General features: G+C 37.7%; 1 protein-coding gene across 2 annotated transcripts in view; it reads right to left on the reverse strand.

Moving 5' to 3' along the window:
* Nucleotides 1-15,167, reverse strand: part of samd12 (sterile alpha motif domain containing 12) — a 112,623-nt gene that overhangs the window by 56,629 nt on the left and 40,827 nt on the right. For both annotated transcript variants that reach the window (XM_088010398.1, XM_015002017.2), the window contains exon 4: nt 10,234-10,374. In XM_088010398.1, coding sequence (XP_087866524.1) covers nt 10,234-10,374 — 141 coding nt within the window. The remainder of the gene's footprint in view (nt 1-10,233; nt 10,375-15,167) is intronic.

Genomic DNA, 15,167 nt, shown 5'->3' on the forward strand with positions numbered 1-15,167 from the left:
AGATGCCTGCAGTAAAGGAAGCGAGGACTGCTGGAGCAAAACAAGAAGACTTCCTTCATTTACTGCCCCGAGGCCACAGATTTCTACAGACACCAGCACACTGGGGCCTGGAAAACAAATTCAGACAATTATCCCGAAATACTGCAGCCAAGAAAGTCAGAGCCACTCTTGTTAAATGGAAGATTAATAAAAAAATAAACACTTCAATAACGATGTGATCCATGAATATGGAATTATTATTCTCACAATTATTTATACATGACAAACCTCCTGCAGACTTTTTTTTTTAAATATGAAAAAAAAAACAGTGGCAGACGAGGAACAGCAAAGCTGATTAATTTCCCTAAAGTTGACTCTGTCTCCTGATTCAAATGAGACTCTGTTACAGTAAATGAAGCGTACGCAGTGAGCCTGTGTCTACATTCACAGATTAGCACCACATTCTCAAAAAAGCACTTTCCATGAGCTCCGTCAGCTGTGTAATTCAAGTAATTTAAGTTGCTATTAAAAGTGATGATTTCACAAGTCAGTAATAGCATATTTACTGGCATCAGGCTGTTACTGGAAACCCTGAAAAGTTTACAGGCGTGAAATTTAATACAAAAGCTTCTTTTTTTTGGTTTAATCAATTAAAAGAGGAGCAGAGAGATGACGGCTTAGCAGGTTCCAATCTTTAGCGAGTTAATTTTACAGATCTAGCAGCACCTCTTCCCACAAAAATCACAATGTAAGACATCTTAATTAAACAACAAACTGCAATTTTCTTTCAAATTGGAGTTTGAATTCTAGAAATTAGCCAGATGTTCAGTTTTTAATCCCATTTTTTTACTAGATTAGAGAACAACTGCATCAAGTTGAGAATACTGCATTGAAAAACGCATGCTGACTTTTGTTCCTGGATTTATCCTCAACCTTCAGTACAATAAAACCTCAAATCTGGTACATTAATTTTTAATTCAGTTCAACATCGGTTCTGGTTTCACAGCCTCTTTAATGCACATGTTTGATCTTTTCCATCATGTATTTACTTTTAATTCACCAAATCACTCAAAACGACTTTTTAATTTACTTTTTGTTTAATTCTGTATTTTGTTTTTTATACTCGAATCCGTAAAACAGGCAGTGGAACGGCCTGTTAGCATGATTAAACTGAGTAAAAGGCGGTCTCATTGTGGTCATTATTTAAATAAATTAATTTTCCGAACATAAAATGTTGCTGTTCTATTAAAAGTTTGAGTAAATAAATCGGCGATGCATTTTGAGGCTCTCTGGGGAAAATAAGCTTTGCTTGCAACCAGAAGGAGTTTGTGTGCGGCGTTCACAACGGCTTTAGTTATTTTTACCGACGTCTTTTGGCTTCAATCAGGCATCGTTACCTTAACTAAGAGAGAAACTCTTAGGCCTGGGCGCTTAAATTTTACTGTATTTTAATTTAAATTTTAACATATAGCATGTTATAATGTTATTCCCTCATCAAAAACATATCTGGGTGTTGTTTTGACTCTTCACAAACATTTGAGAAATCTTTTCATGAAAGACAGAGAAACTCATCCATGCATTTATCTTTAGTCACACTGATTACTGCAAAAGTGTATCAAACAGCTGCAGCTGATCCAGAACGCTGCTGCTGGAGTTCTGACTAAACCAGGAAGATAGAGCACATCAACCCAGTTCCTACACTGGCTCCCTGTAGCTCAGAGAATAGACTTTAAAATACTGTTGTTTGTTTATTAAAGATCTGCTGTCGTATCAACCATCCCCAGAACCAGAACCAAACACGGAGAAGCAGCATTCAGCTTCTATGCACCACAAATCTGGAACAAACTTCCAGAAAACTGCAAAACAGCTGAAACACAGAGTTCCTTTAAATCCAGACTAAAACCCCAGCTGTTTAGAGTTTCTTCTGAATCATAATAAATGAAACACTGACCAACATTTTGATGTGCAACAGTGGCACTTGACAAAATGTAGCACTTCTACTGTTGACTGTGTTCTATGACTTTGTATTTTGTTTTTTTATGATGTAAAGCACTTTGAACTTTGTTGTTGCTGAAATATGCTATACAAATAAACTTGACTGATCGACTGTGTGTTTGAAATCGCCCTGAAGTGAAAACACCAAGTGTAAATTAAGAAATCTGGAAAAGACTCCCACTGTTCTCAGTATTCCACCTGTAAGTTCAGAGTTTCATCTGCATTCCTCCTGCTGTTTCCTTTCCTGCCGTGCATAATAGATGGGTCTAAATGTGCAGAAACAAAGCACATTTAGAGGAACATCAGCTCTAGTCACGTATAGGAAATATGTGCTGCTCATTATGTCCTCCTGCTCAGGATGTAGTTGGCAAGCTGCTCATCAAACGGCTCTAACTCTAACCAGACTGTACCCTGATGCTCTGAGGGCTTTGTTGTTGGAATATCGGTTTCTGTTTGGAGAGTCTCAGCCCGCCTCTGATGATTATAAGCAATAAGTGATCCTGAGCCTCTGCCGTCCCTGTGGCAAAAACGACGGTGAGGGAAATCTAATTATTTCCCTGCCATGGCCCAGCAAGCCTTAAAGGTTAATCACTGTCCATTGAGCTAATTCTGGCTGGGTACACTGGAGTAATTACAACGCCTCGCTCTCTTGACGACACGGTGCTTTTACCCTTTTGTGTACCTTCCTGACTCCAGATCCTCTCATTTCAGATGGATTTTTTTCTCTCTAGTGGCCATGTTTCATGTTCTTCCTGATGCCAAGTGCACACATTAATTACCGCTTCATTTAAAGCTTTAGTATGCAACTACTGTGAAAAAATATTCATTTTACATATTTGTTTAAACTAGGGGTCTGCAACCTTCACAGTCTCGATTACTTTCTCCCAGTGCTGACTAGAAACAACCAATCAGAGCCAGGAGGCGGGTCTTAACGCTGTCAATCAACCTCGCATGTGCCTGCTCCTTCCCCTTGATAGCAGATTGTTGTGAATGCTAGGCTAGTAAGCCAAGCCACTGATGATGGTGGGTAAATGGTTTTGACGTGAAGGTAAATTGTTTTTCCATTATTCACACATTTAGCAGAGTACATGAGGGTGATTGGCAGCGCTAAGACCCGCCTCCTGGTTCTGACTGGTTACATTTCTCCAAGTTGCATATTGTACTTTTAAATGATCATATTCTAACCTCCGTTAATATGACCATTCATATTTGTTAGCATCCCAGAGAGGGTTTTTCGATAAGGTTTTTTTTGTCTTTCTGTGAACGTCTGAGTTTTTCTCAGATAATTTCTGTTCACAGCTTTCAGGTGAGACTGAGTGAAGGGTTGTCCAGCGTCTCTGCATCTCGCCCATTAATGGCTGGAGATAGACATTAGAGACTCCTTTGAGAGGGCAGGCGGCTACTAATGCCACATCTCTGCAAATCTAAAGAATTAGGTTTTTTAACTAATCTACTTTGTAAAACAGCTCAAGCTCAGTGAGACTGGATGGAGAGTGTCTGAAAAGGATCTTAAAGGTAACTCTATTCAGCTTCCTTGAACAGATTAGGATCGGACCCTAGGCTTTACAAAACATGTTCATTAAATTTTTTGCTCAAAATCATTCTTAGGTAATGACAATTTAGTCTGTTCAGTTCAGGATGAGCTTTTTGGGGCCTCCTTTCACTTTAAATCCAAATAAGCTGCTGCTGGCCACGTCCCTCAAACTCAACATTTACACCAACATAAAAATGGCTGCAAGATGCACAATTATACAACCATACATCACTGAAAAGCAGAAGACTCGCTAAGACAACCAACAAGAATGCAGAAAGTGGTTTCTGAATAGTAAGTCAACAACAAGACACTTGTCTTTTCCGGCAGCTATTGTAAAACCAGCTGACCAAACATGCTGGAGCTCTGAGTGGGTTGCCAGGTGACGGGATGGGCTGGGGTTGCTAGGTAACAGCACAGTGTCCGCCGATTACAACTTAGCAATTATGAGATTTTTAAAAAGGCCTGTTTTCCAGACATCAAAAAACTTAACTTATTGCTAAAAAAAAAAAAAAAAAAAGCGGCTGTTTCTAGAAGCAGTTGAAACCCAAATGCCAGTACAAAAATGTGAAACTTTTTAGATCACAAGAAACCAACAATAAGTCAAAAACAGCAAAATAATTAGCTTTTCCTGAGCTAATGGTTTAGTTTTACCATTATTTCAAGATAAAGCTATTTTTGTAGAGACAACAGGTCATCATTACTACAGAAAGATAATTTATTTTATATTATTATTGGAGAAGGATTCATATTAATTTTTACACTATAATTATCAAGAGGTGTTAAGAAGATGTTGGTTTTAGTAGCTTGTCTGACTTGAGCGCACTTCAGAGCACCCATAAAGTTTCAGTCACCTCAGCATGCTGACAGCTTGAAGCTAACAGTGAACCTCTGGGCTTAAACTACTTTCTGCTTACTTCAGTTGATTTTTTTCTGACCATACAGCATGCTATTAAAATTTCACTCTCAGTGAGTCAGTCAGTATTAATATGAAAAATAAAAAATAAGCACAGCTAACATACTCATGTTGACAGAGTAAATGCAAAACTCCATATTGCAATGTATATGTTCATAGTAAGACCAAAATAAAGTATTTGTTTTTCAATATGCCAATTTCCATTTTAGTTTCTTAGGTTGGTTTTCTCAAATTACTGTTTTATGCTTGTAAGTTTAATCCTGACAGACATGTTTCAAAATGGCTCAGCTTTTTAAAGATAATCACAGATAATTTAATCACAGAATTTTTTTTATGTTGGTGCCAGATTTCTTAACGTGTCTAATTATACTAGAATCAAAGGCCATATCCGAGATTTGAAGGTAAAATGAGTCAACTAATGAAAATAGAAAGATAATCCATCCATGCAAACAAATCCAGAGACAAATCGAAGCTTTTCACACCTCCAGATTTTCTCCATTTCGTCGTCCAACATTTTTGGCACCTATCTCACCAATTGTACCATTTCTTTTCCTCTTCTTTTTCTTCATTACCTCATCACCATTCATCCGTTGCCACTTTTTCACTTCATTCGTTTCCTTCGCTCCTCCACTTCAAACTGCGTACCACTGCGTCTCTCTTTATTAACAACGAAATGAAGTTTGCCTTGGAGCCATTTCATCTCCTTCCAAGTTTTGTCTGATCTCTGCCAAAAGAACAAAAATCTAAGGGAGGAACCTTTTCTTACTTTTGAACATTTAGACTCGAGATTGAAACATGCAAATTAAAAACTAATCAACAAAGTCATAGAGCACGTTTGTTTGCTTTGTTCACTCTATGGCTCCATTCTTACTTGTAATTAATTTGTATTTTATTCAAAATAATGTAAGAAAAAAAAAAGAGATGCTCTTTGATTTTCTTCCTTTTGATTTTGCCTTTACAATTCTACAGTTTTCTGCTTTGTCAAACTTCAGGCTTCTCAGTGAGTATCCCCAAGGCTCAGATATGCTCTAAAAGGCAGTGTCCTGCTGAGACGGGTGGGCTGTCTGCTCCCATATCATCAATGCAGAAGAAAGGCGATGAAGAGCAGGGATGATGAAGCAAGAAAGAGAGACAAAAAAGGGAAGAAAGGCCTGGGATGCTGAGGGTAGCCTTTAGCGAGTCTCATCACTCAGCTAAATGCCCTCTCTTGTTCCTCCTCTCACTTTCTATTTTCACCTCGCTGAGGGAATAAAAACCGAGAGCCTGCTTTATTTCACTCCAAATGTTTTCCAAGAATCTGGAACCCTGGAATTTGTTCCTCGGCCCCTGCGGCAGCCCCGTTTCTCAGAGTCTGTGCAGATGGGTGTGAAGGAACAAGCGGCGCTGAGGCGGGCTGCTGCTGGTGGTTGGCGAAGGAAAGCTGCTGGATTTGCTGAGCGAGAAACAAGACAGGCTGAGCTTCACAGGGTGGAAAGGAGAGAACAAGGAGAACATGAAGCATGCTACTGGAATAGCTGGGACTATTGTTGTTTGGTGGAACAAAGTTTGTGCAGCGATGATGAATGATGGGCCTCCCCATATATTGTCATATGAAACCAGAGCCAGCCCAAGACACATGCGACCTAAGCAGGCTGCTTAGGGCCTCCATGCCACAAGGGGGCACCCAAGAGCACCAAACTAGTATGATAAAAGTATATATACGTATATATATTTAATACAACATTGAACAATAAATGTTATTATACATAGAAACCTATTTCTATTAATTTTATAGTTGTTGCACAAATAATGGTTAATCTCTTCCTGTTTGCAGTTGGCCATTGTTGGAGAAATGCAAGACATTACATTTGTAAACTTATTTACTGTAAATGTATTGTCCATCAGTTGGCGTTTCTTTCAAATAGTTGAAATAATATGAAATAATAATATTTAATATATGAAATAATAATATATAAATGAATACCACTCTGGGCAAGGGGTGGGCTATATGGACTTTTATCACAATATTTTACAGTACTACTCTAATAACGATAAAAGTGATGAGAACTTTTTACCACCGTTTTTAGATTTTTTTTTTTTACAATTAATTGGACTTTATTGTGACAATGAAATCAACATTTTTATAAAAATGTATCCCAATAAATGATAATGCGATAAAGCCCACCGCATTTGCTACTTCTGTAAGGTTAAAATCAATAGTCATAACAACACTGGTATGATGTAAGCTAACTACAGATGATGCTAATGATAGTAGGTTTGTTTCAAACAGAGTAGTTTAGGAATCTGGTGTTGACATGTTGGCAAGGGGGGCCCCCCCAAATGAAAATCTGCTTATGGCCCCAAAAATGCTTTGGCCGGCCCTGTAAGGGATACAGCAATGGAAAAATTATCTATACTGGCTGATTTCCATCTAGACCAAAAGTCAGATTTCATTTTGTTCCTTGGAAGTATAACATACCCACAACTAATTTGTACCACCCTCAATTGTGTTCTGTTTGTAAAAGATTTGGTTTGCGACAGACTCAGGGTGAAAAATCCTAAAAAATCACATACGGTATCTTTCTAGTAAAAGATAATATCTGTAAAATACATAGTTGTCAGTATGTGGTTGATTGTGACACACTGCTTCAGTTTAAGGTATAGTATATGGCTGAAAATGATTCGCTTCTTTTTGTTTTAAATATGTTAAATACAGTCAAACTGGTGGTGTGACCTTCTCAGTTTTATCCAGTTTCCTACCGAGTTGTACTCATTTTCTCCTTTCATTTGTTTTGTTTTATTTTTAAGAAGCTATGAGGCACGTTGGCAAAACCTTAAACTGCTGCTGCACAAGTTACTCAGCAGGTAGTTGCTAGGTAACCACAACTTACTCAAAGGTTGTTGCTAGGTAACCAAAGAGTGAGCAGAGCAGCTAATGCTTTCCTCTGCCAACAGCCCCCAGAATGCTGTGCGTTTCTGGATCAAAGTTCAGTGAAAATGCTATTGGATGCATTATTGATTGATTACGTGTCGACAGTGATTATTATTGATTTATTGCACAGCCCTATGATAGGGTAGACACACCAAGGCTAAGCACTGTGAAAAGAGTCATAAATTGTGTTTTCTTCATTAGGTTGAACTAAATGAACAGGAGCTGCTTGATTCACTGGGAACATCATCTGCTTTGTTGCCACTGATTTCAACTTTGGCAGTTCAGCTATTTACCTGTGTGAGGCTTTTAGTTTGGCTATACATGAATTAAAAAAGGCTCATCAAAAGATTTAATTAACATAATGGATTACCACTGCTGTTATACGTGCATAAATTGTAAACAGAGCCTCTGCATATTTTGAGGCTGAATTGATCCTTGCTGCCTTTGATTAATGCTACAAAGTCACAAAAGAGGCATCTGTATTCTGAACATCGACGGCACAAAAGTATATTTATGACAAAAAATAAACACAGTGAGGTAGCAAATAAAATCGGTCACTCTCAAATATTTAGCTTATTTTGTTGAGATATGAGGAAAAGGTCACAGTATCTCAGCAGAGATGACTAACCTAGACTAATGGGTTCAAGACAATTAAATAAGGAAGCACAACAAACATATAATTCATTCATTAGACATTTTGTTGCCTTCTTAGGCCCGTTTAAAACACACGTGCAACACCACTTCATAACCAACACAACTGATATGGGGTCATAGAAATGACCCCATATCCCCATATCTCATAATATCCTATGAAAATTGGACCGATCAATATTCCCTCCCCTCGGCATGCTGGATGCTGGAAACTGAAACTAGCTTCATTTGCATAGATCTTAAAATTGTTGTGCATATTGGAATTATGAAAATGATTTTGCCTAATGGAGACACGGTAATTTTAAAATCAGGTTTTTGCGATAGGATGAGTTGGTTTTGCAGCCATTTCAAAATTGGTGTTTTTCACAAAACTGGAATGGAAACTCTTTGGTATCGCAGCAGTTTGCATAAAGCAGCAACGTGCTTATAGGCACTGGCCTACTTCAATGATTCACAGTTGACTCCATCATTCAAAAGTGTTGAACCCATTGCTCTTCTGCAATAACGGACAACAATCAGACCTGTCATAATAAACCAACTAATCAATTTCAATCATTTCCATCATTTATCATTTTTCTTTTTTCTCTCGCTCTGTACCAGTTTGATCTTCAGTTTGATGCTTTGGTCTCAACTAGTCCTTTTTTTAAGGGCTATTTTGACAAAGAAGTCATCATTTTATTTGTTGTTTCTGCTTTATTTGTTTATTTTGGATATTTAAAATGTCTTCCAGTTCCAGTGCTAAATATTAATTAGAATTTAAGGTTTATTGATCTTTGAGCATTGCATTACTTGAAAATGGTCTCAACAACAATATTATCGTTTATTGCAATAACTTCTGGGGAAATTTATCGTTCAGCAAAATTTGTTATGGCAGGCATAACTAGTTTCCCAAAATGCAACATTTATTTGTAGTCATTCCTAATTACAAGTCGCTTGTCGTTACAATGCCTCAATAAGACGCTAATGTTAACTGATGGTTGATGATGAGAGCTATTGCCGTGGCTGAAATATGATTATGTTTACATCCATAATTTTACTGATTTATTCCATAAGCAAACTTCTTCAAGTATGATTGTAATTACATTTATTTAATGGAAACGCCACGATCGCGAAGTTGTGTTTCTCAGACGTTAGCAGAATACCAAGAAAGGTTTTGCTACCGACAGCTTGACGTACTTTCAGATTCTTTTGGTTAATAACTAGCTGACCTAGTGGTGACACAACACAATAAGATTTCTGTCTTAGTCGACTGACAAATATATAAATATGTCCAGTGTTTAAAGCAAGCTGCTTCCAGTTCCTGCCGATATCCAGCAACTTCACACGGCTGTTGGAGAGATCTGGACCAAAAACCCCCAATCAATCTCATGAACGCTAACAGGTGGGTTGCACTGAGTGAGTGGTAATCAAACCAGATACCAACTGGTTCTCTGATCCCCCAATAAAGCAAAACTGCTAATTTCACAATGACCTTTTATTGTCACACACCTGTGCTACAATCAGGGCGTCTAATCAGCATCTTTGCATGGCACACCTGTGAGGTGGGATGGATTATCTCAGCAAAGAAGAAGTGCTCACCAACACAGATGTGTGAACAGTATTTGAGAGAAAATAGGTCTACTGTGTGTAGAGAAAAAGGTTTGGATGTTTGAGTTCAGCTCATGACAAAATGGGAGCAAAAACAAAAGTGGTGCGCTTACATTTCAGCTCGGCGTCTACAGCCTTGGACCTCTTGCACACTCATGAATACATTAGCTGCATCTGTTACGTCTATCTGGAACAACCATCTGGAACAACCTTGCGGCGTATCTCAGCAGATATCAGCATATTCAGGTACTATCTCTGCTTGCGACATGAGAAACCGACAAGTTCAGAGTCAGCAGAGTTGGGACCTGAAGCTACAGGAGCTCATCACGAGTAAAAGTAAATCTATATGGAGACGTAACTAACAACAAGCCATCGTCATCTGGACTCCGTGGCTTGTGAGCAGAGCAGCTGAGGAAAATGTTTCTGCAAGACTCTTTTGTTGCATAATCATTTTCTGATTCATCATTTCCTCCAGGCTTTGAAATATGCAGCGATTGCCATGGCGACAGATGGCTCGTGAATAATGAATGATTGGTATATTTATTAGAATGTTTGTTATTGGATATTTTTCCACCTAGAAGAAACTAGGTTCTCAGCAACGGCAGCAGGGTGTGTAATGCAGGTAGACGTCTCAATGTGATATCTGGATGCTGAAAAGTTTACCTTGTGTGAGGAGCTGGAGCGTCCTGACTTCCTCGCGGACACGAAGCTGCAGGACTTGCTGCAGGATGTGCTGCCTTTGGGCTTCGTGGATAATCCCCATTCGCTCCAGCTTTCTGTCTGTTAGTCTCATGAGGGCCCGTCCTGAAAATAGACGAGCGAAAAAAAAAATTTAAAAACATAAAACACAAGGCTTAAGGATCCAAGCCAGAGGGAGTTTAGCAAACACCGCTTCAGATGTAAAATGAAGTATTTACGTCCGCCGAAGAGGAAACTCACAAGGTGCTGCGGGTGAATTGAACACAAATTGGACTTTATAAGGGTAGATTAATAAAAACAGACGTCTCTTCACCGTCGTGCGGCCATCAGTCTGAATTATCCAATTAGCTCAGCAGAACCATATGTGAAGCAGATCCTTCTTACATAAATATCAGAACAGTACATCCCTAGAGCAAGAATCCCTAACAGCTCTTTAGTTAATTGCAAATCCTTGTATTAAATACATAATTTAATCATCCAATCGGCTTCTATGAAGAGGACTTGGGCTACTAATAAAAAGTCTTGTAGAATATTGTGTGATTATTAGTCCTTGTTATGAGTGTTTTCGCAACATGGCGAATGGTAAGCAGATAGGATAATATAGGGTAATTACTAAGCAAAATGCTCGTTTTGCTCTTGTGGCCCCGACGGCTGCTTTGACAAGATGCTGCCACCAATTAGCGCCACGGTTGGTTGGAGAAAAGTCCTTAAAATCGCCAGGAAGTTAAAGCGATTGCTCAGTTCATGAACTGGAAATCTGTGTAGTTGTTAATGGCAGCAAGTATGCAGCTCCAGGTTTTCATCTCAGCTTAAAGAAACAAGTTCTTGGTGAAGAAATGTGCTAATGGGGGTCCAGGGTCTTAAACCTTAGTTTCTACTGAAGTACTGAACAATGCAAGACTTTTATCTAGAATCTGGAAAACTACAATTTCTTATTCACTTTGCAAATATTCAATCAGAAATTGCACAAACGTCCAACTGAAAGTTAGGAAGTGGAGTTAAAATTTTCTCATGACATTTTGTGGTACAATTAATTACTTCTTTGTTTAGGTAGCTGTATAGCATAGACATAATATAAGAGTAGACCCAGCATTGGCCGCTCCGGCGCAGGAAATACGGCGGCCATCTTGGAGCGGTATACCCTCCGACTTTGCTCAACCAAAACAGCAGAAGATGCCTCAGCACTGAGGGATATTGTTGTTCGGATCTATGGATTATTTATGTGAGGGCTCCATAGACAACATTTCACAAGTAAGATGGACATATTATTGTGTATATATTGTGATTAGAATATTACTTTACTGTATTTATGTCCACCGGCGAGATACCAGCTAATATTAGCTACAGTGCTTGGTGTAATACGGGTTCAGCCCCGCTATGAAGGCTAACTGAGATTCTGTTAATCTAAAAACATTTATTATTCTCTAACATTGACTTAGATTATCTGACACAAGGGCCTACATTAGAAATAAAACAATATAACACATATTATAAAACTTATATTATGTGTTATAACATTCACCAGCAAAGTTTACACAGGTGGTAAAGACTATAATTTATATTCTTTCACTCTGTCAAAAGTAAGATACATCCTAAATCTTCCATTTTTGTTTTGAAGGTTTCCTAAAGACACGATGTGAGGAGGAAGTGGGAGAAATCTATAAAGAGAGACGGATTCACTGCAGCACGGATGAATCTCACATCGGATTTTGGACTCAATCTCTGCTGCTGAATCACTCTGAAGCTAGAAATCGTCGGCTGGATATACATACATATAAACATGTATCCAATATATATTATTCAGTATTAATCATTATTTATTAGTGTTTGTATAGTTATATAAAATATGTATTGATATTACTAAATAATTTACTAAATAAATTATGAACGGGTGTGTGCTTTGTAATATGCTCTTCATACATCGATATCAGAATATTCCATTCCTATTCTATTGTTATAGCCACTAAGCATATTTAAATATGATGAACTATGTATTAAAAACATACTTAAAAAATACAATTGTTTATAAATGTTGCTTTGATAGATGTTTGAATATGGTTTACAGTAACAAAAAAGTGTGTTATGATCGATTAAATGCGCTGATACGTCATTGTGCTGCTAAACACATAACGCTGAGTAGAGTGGTGTACCGCTCCAAGATGGCCGCCCTAAATCTCGTCAGCGACAATAGGAGAGAGCGGTCCATGAGGCGTCTATCCTTATATTATGTCTAAGGCTGTACAGTTGCAACTGTGTGTCACATCCATTATAGCCCCACAAACACAAACACTACTCTTGAAAAACATTCCCATTTGTAATACGCTTCGTTAGGACAACAGTCACATTAAGAAACATGATTTGAATCACTCAGCTACACATTAACTGCATTTAATCATGTTTTCAAATTTATTGATAATTCTATTGGACAAACATTGCAAAAATAGTAAATAATAATAATAATAATAATAATAACCCTGACAAGATGAACAGTTTTTAATTGAGATTTAAAAACTGTTAAATCTCAATTAACAGTTTTTAATTGTTAATTGAAACAATTAAAAATTATGATTTGTTGTCATATTCTGATGACAAAAAGAATCAAGACAATAAAAGATAAACAAACATTCCTAGTTTCAATGCAACAAACATGCTAATGTCTGAACCAGACTAGAACTTTGCTTGGTGCTACAACAGGCCTGTCTCGATAACAAATTTTTCTGAATGATAAATTTTCCCAGAAGTTATTGTGATAATTGATAATATTGTTTTGAGACCATTGTCAAGTAATACAATGCTAATGGCATAACAACGTTTGCCCCAGAAAACTTGCTAAGCCTGGTGGTTGGGCGCTAGTCGTTCATCCAATGGTCCGTCGTGTTTTTGAGTTAAAAAATGTTTAAAGTTGACAGGAAATTTGAAAATTTCACTTGATTATGCGTTATTAAAAAATTGGAAGATTAACACCTGAACAGCAACTATAAAGTCTGAAAAAATTTAAACATTTTAAAAAAAAGACAAATAAATAAGCAATGTTCAGCCTGGTGGGAGCGCGAGTAAAGCCTGGTGGCCCGCCAGGCTTATAATACTCTGGGGGAAACCCTGCATAATGATACCGTTCCTCAATGATCAATAAACTTTAAATTCTAATTAACATTTAACACTGGAACTGAAATATATCTTACAAAACCGAAACAAATAAAGTGATTACATTTCTGAAAACAAAATTGTCCTTCAAAAAATGACTAGCTGAGACCAAAGCATCATAGAGAGAGAAAGAAATATAATAAATATGTAAATAGAAATTATTGAGATAGATTTAATTTATTATGGGATGAACTGATTTGCTGTTTACTGCGACAGGCCTAGCTACATCCAGACGGGGTTAAAATCTGAGCATTTTCAGTTAAATTACATCATATGTAACAAGTATATAAAAACCAGACAGCTAAGTAGAGTCATAAACGCTTACAGGTAGCAGCAACATAATGAAAGGACAGACGGGGAAAAGAAGGCGGAGACCAGATTGAGACATTAAAGTTGACATGACAGCGCCAACATGAGCCATGCTGTAACGGGTCTATAAATATTGACCAACCATCACTTGCCACCTGAAACCAAAGATAGATCGGCATGGCAACTGAGATTCACATTTCTCTCTTTTGCTCCCGTTTTGTCTGTTGTCAATAACTGCAGGTATAAGAGAGACAACAGAGCATGACACACTGCAGGTTTGATGATATGTGGGGTTTCCCATATATTAGCATGAAAAACAGCATCAGGACAGAATGGTCAAATTAGCACATAACTTGATATAGATACATACCAGAGGTTCGTTGTACAAGTCCTTGCTCCTCTAAGTTTTTTAATGATCTGTCAAGTTGTAACCAGGCTTCAGTGATTTTTTATTAGCATTTTATAATGTAGACCAACACAAAGAAAAACAGAGAAGTGAAAGATACCAAAAACTGAACATTTTTACTTAAAATCTAACTGCTGAGCCCATTTTACTTTGTTACACCAATTTCTACTCAATTTCCATTAGAGTTCATCTTTGAGCCATCTCAAAGATTAACTGTAATAATTTATTGGTGATGTTGGTTTAAAAACAAATGTTCTGAGAAGATCTCAGATGTTCAAACTGCTAAATTTGGGATGTTGTTCAAAGCTTGAGATACTGTTTATAACACTGATTTAACCATGTTTATGTTTCTGGTGGTGTTTATTAATTAACGGTCCCCAGTGATCATCATCTAAAAGTGGAAAGGATGACACAACTAAGTGGGTCATGCCAATCATACCTTGAACTATAAAAACAAACAGCCTAGTGGCTCATGGTGACTCTGGAGGAGCTGCAGAAATCCATAGTTTGGGTGGGAGACTGTTGACAGGACAACTTTTTAAGCACTCCAGAAATCTGGTTTTGATGCGAAATTAACATTCAAATGTTACATGTTTTTGTACTTCCATTTAGGTCTCTACTGCTTATAAAAGCAGCAAAAAGAGAAAAACAAACAAAACTCCCTGCCATTTCTTTTTTGGGCAAGTTCATGTTTTTTGGTGTCTGGAAAATGAGTCATTTCAGAACACTTCTGACTGTCAAGTCATATTCAATGGGCGCTGCTCCGTTAACTAGCAACTCCAGCTAATGGGCTGTGCTCGCCCATTACCTAGCAACCCAAGCAGAGCTCCAGCACATTTGGTCAGCTGGTTTTACTGTTGTATGTGCTGTACAATGGCTACTGGAAAAGAAAAGTGTTTTGTTGTTGACTTTCCATTTAGAAACCACTTTCTGCATTCTTATTGGTTGTGCACGAGGTCCTACTAATGCTTTTCAAAGGCAGCAGCTTATGAGGATTTAAAGGTACAAAACTTAAAGTTAACCTAAAATGAAGAGAGCT

The sequence above is a fragment of the Poecilia mexicana genome, unplaced genomic scaffold (genome assembly GCF_051168715.1).
Source record: "Poecilia mexicana isolate PSO_F unplaced genomic scaffold, ASM5116871v1 scaffold_11, whole genome shotgun sequence".
In the NCBI taxonomy this organism is placed as follows: domain Eukaryota; kingdom Metazoa; phylum Chordata; class Actinopteri; order Cyprinodontiformes; family Poeciliidae; genus Poecilia; species Poecilia mexicana.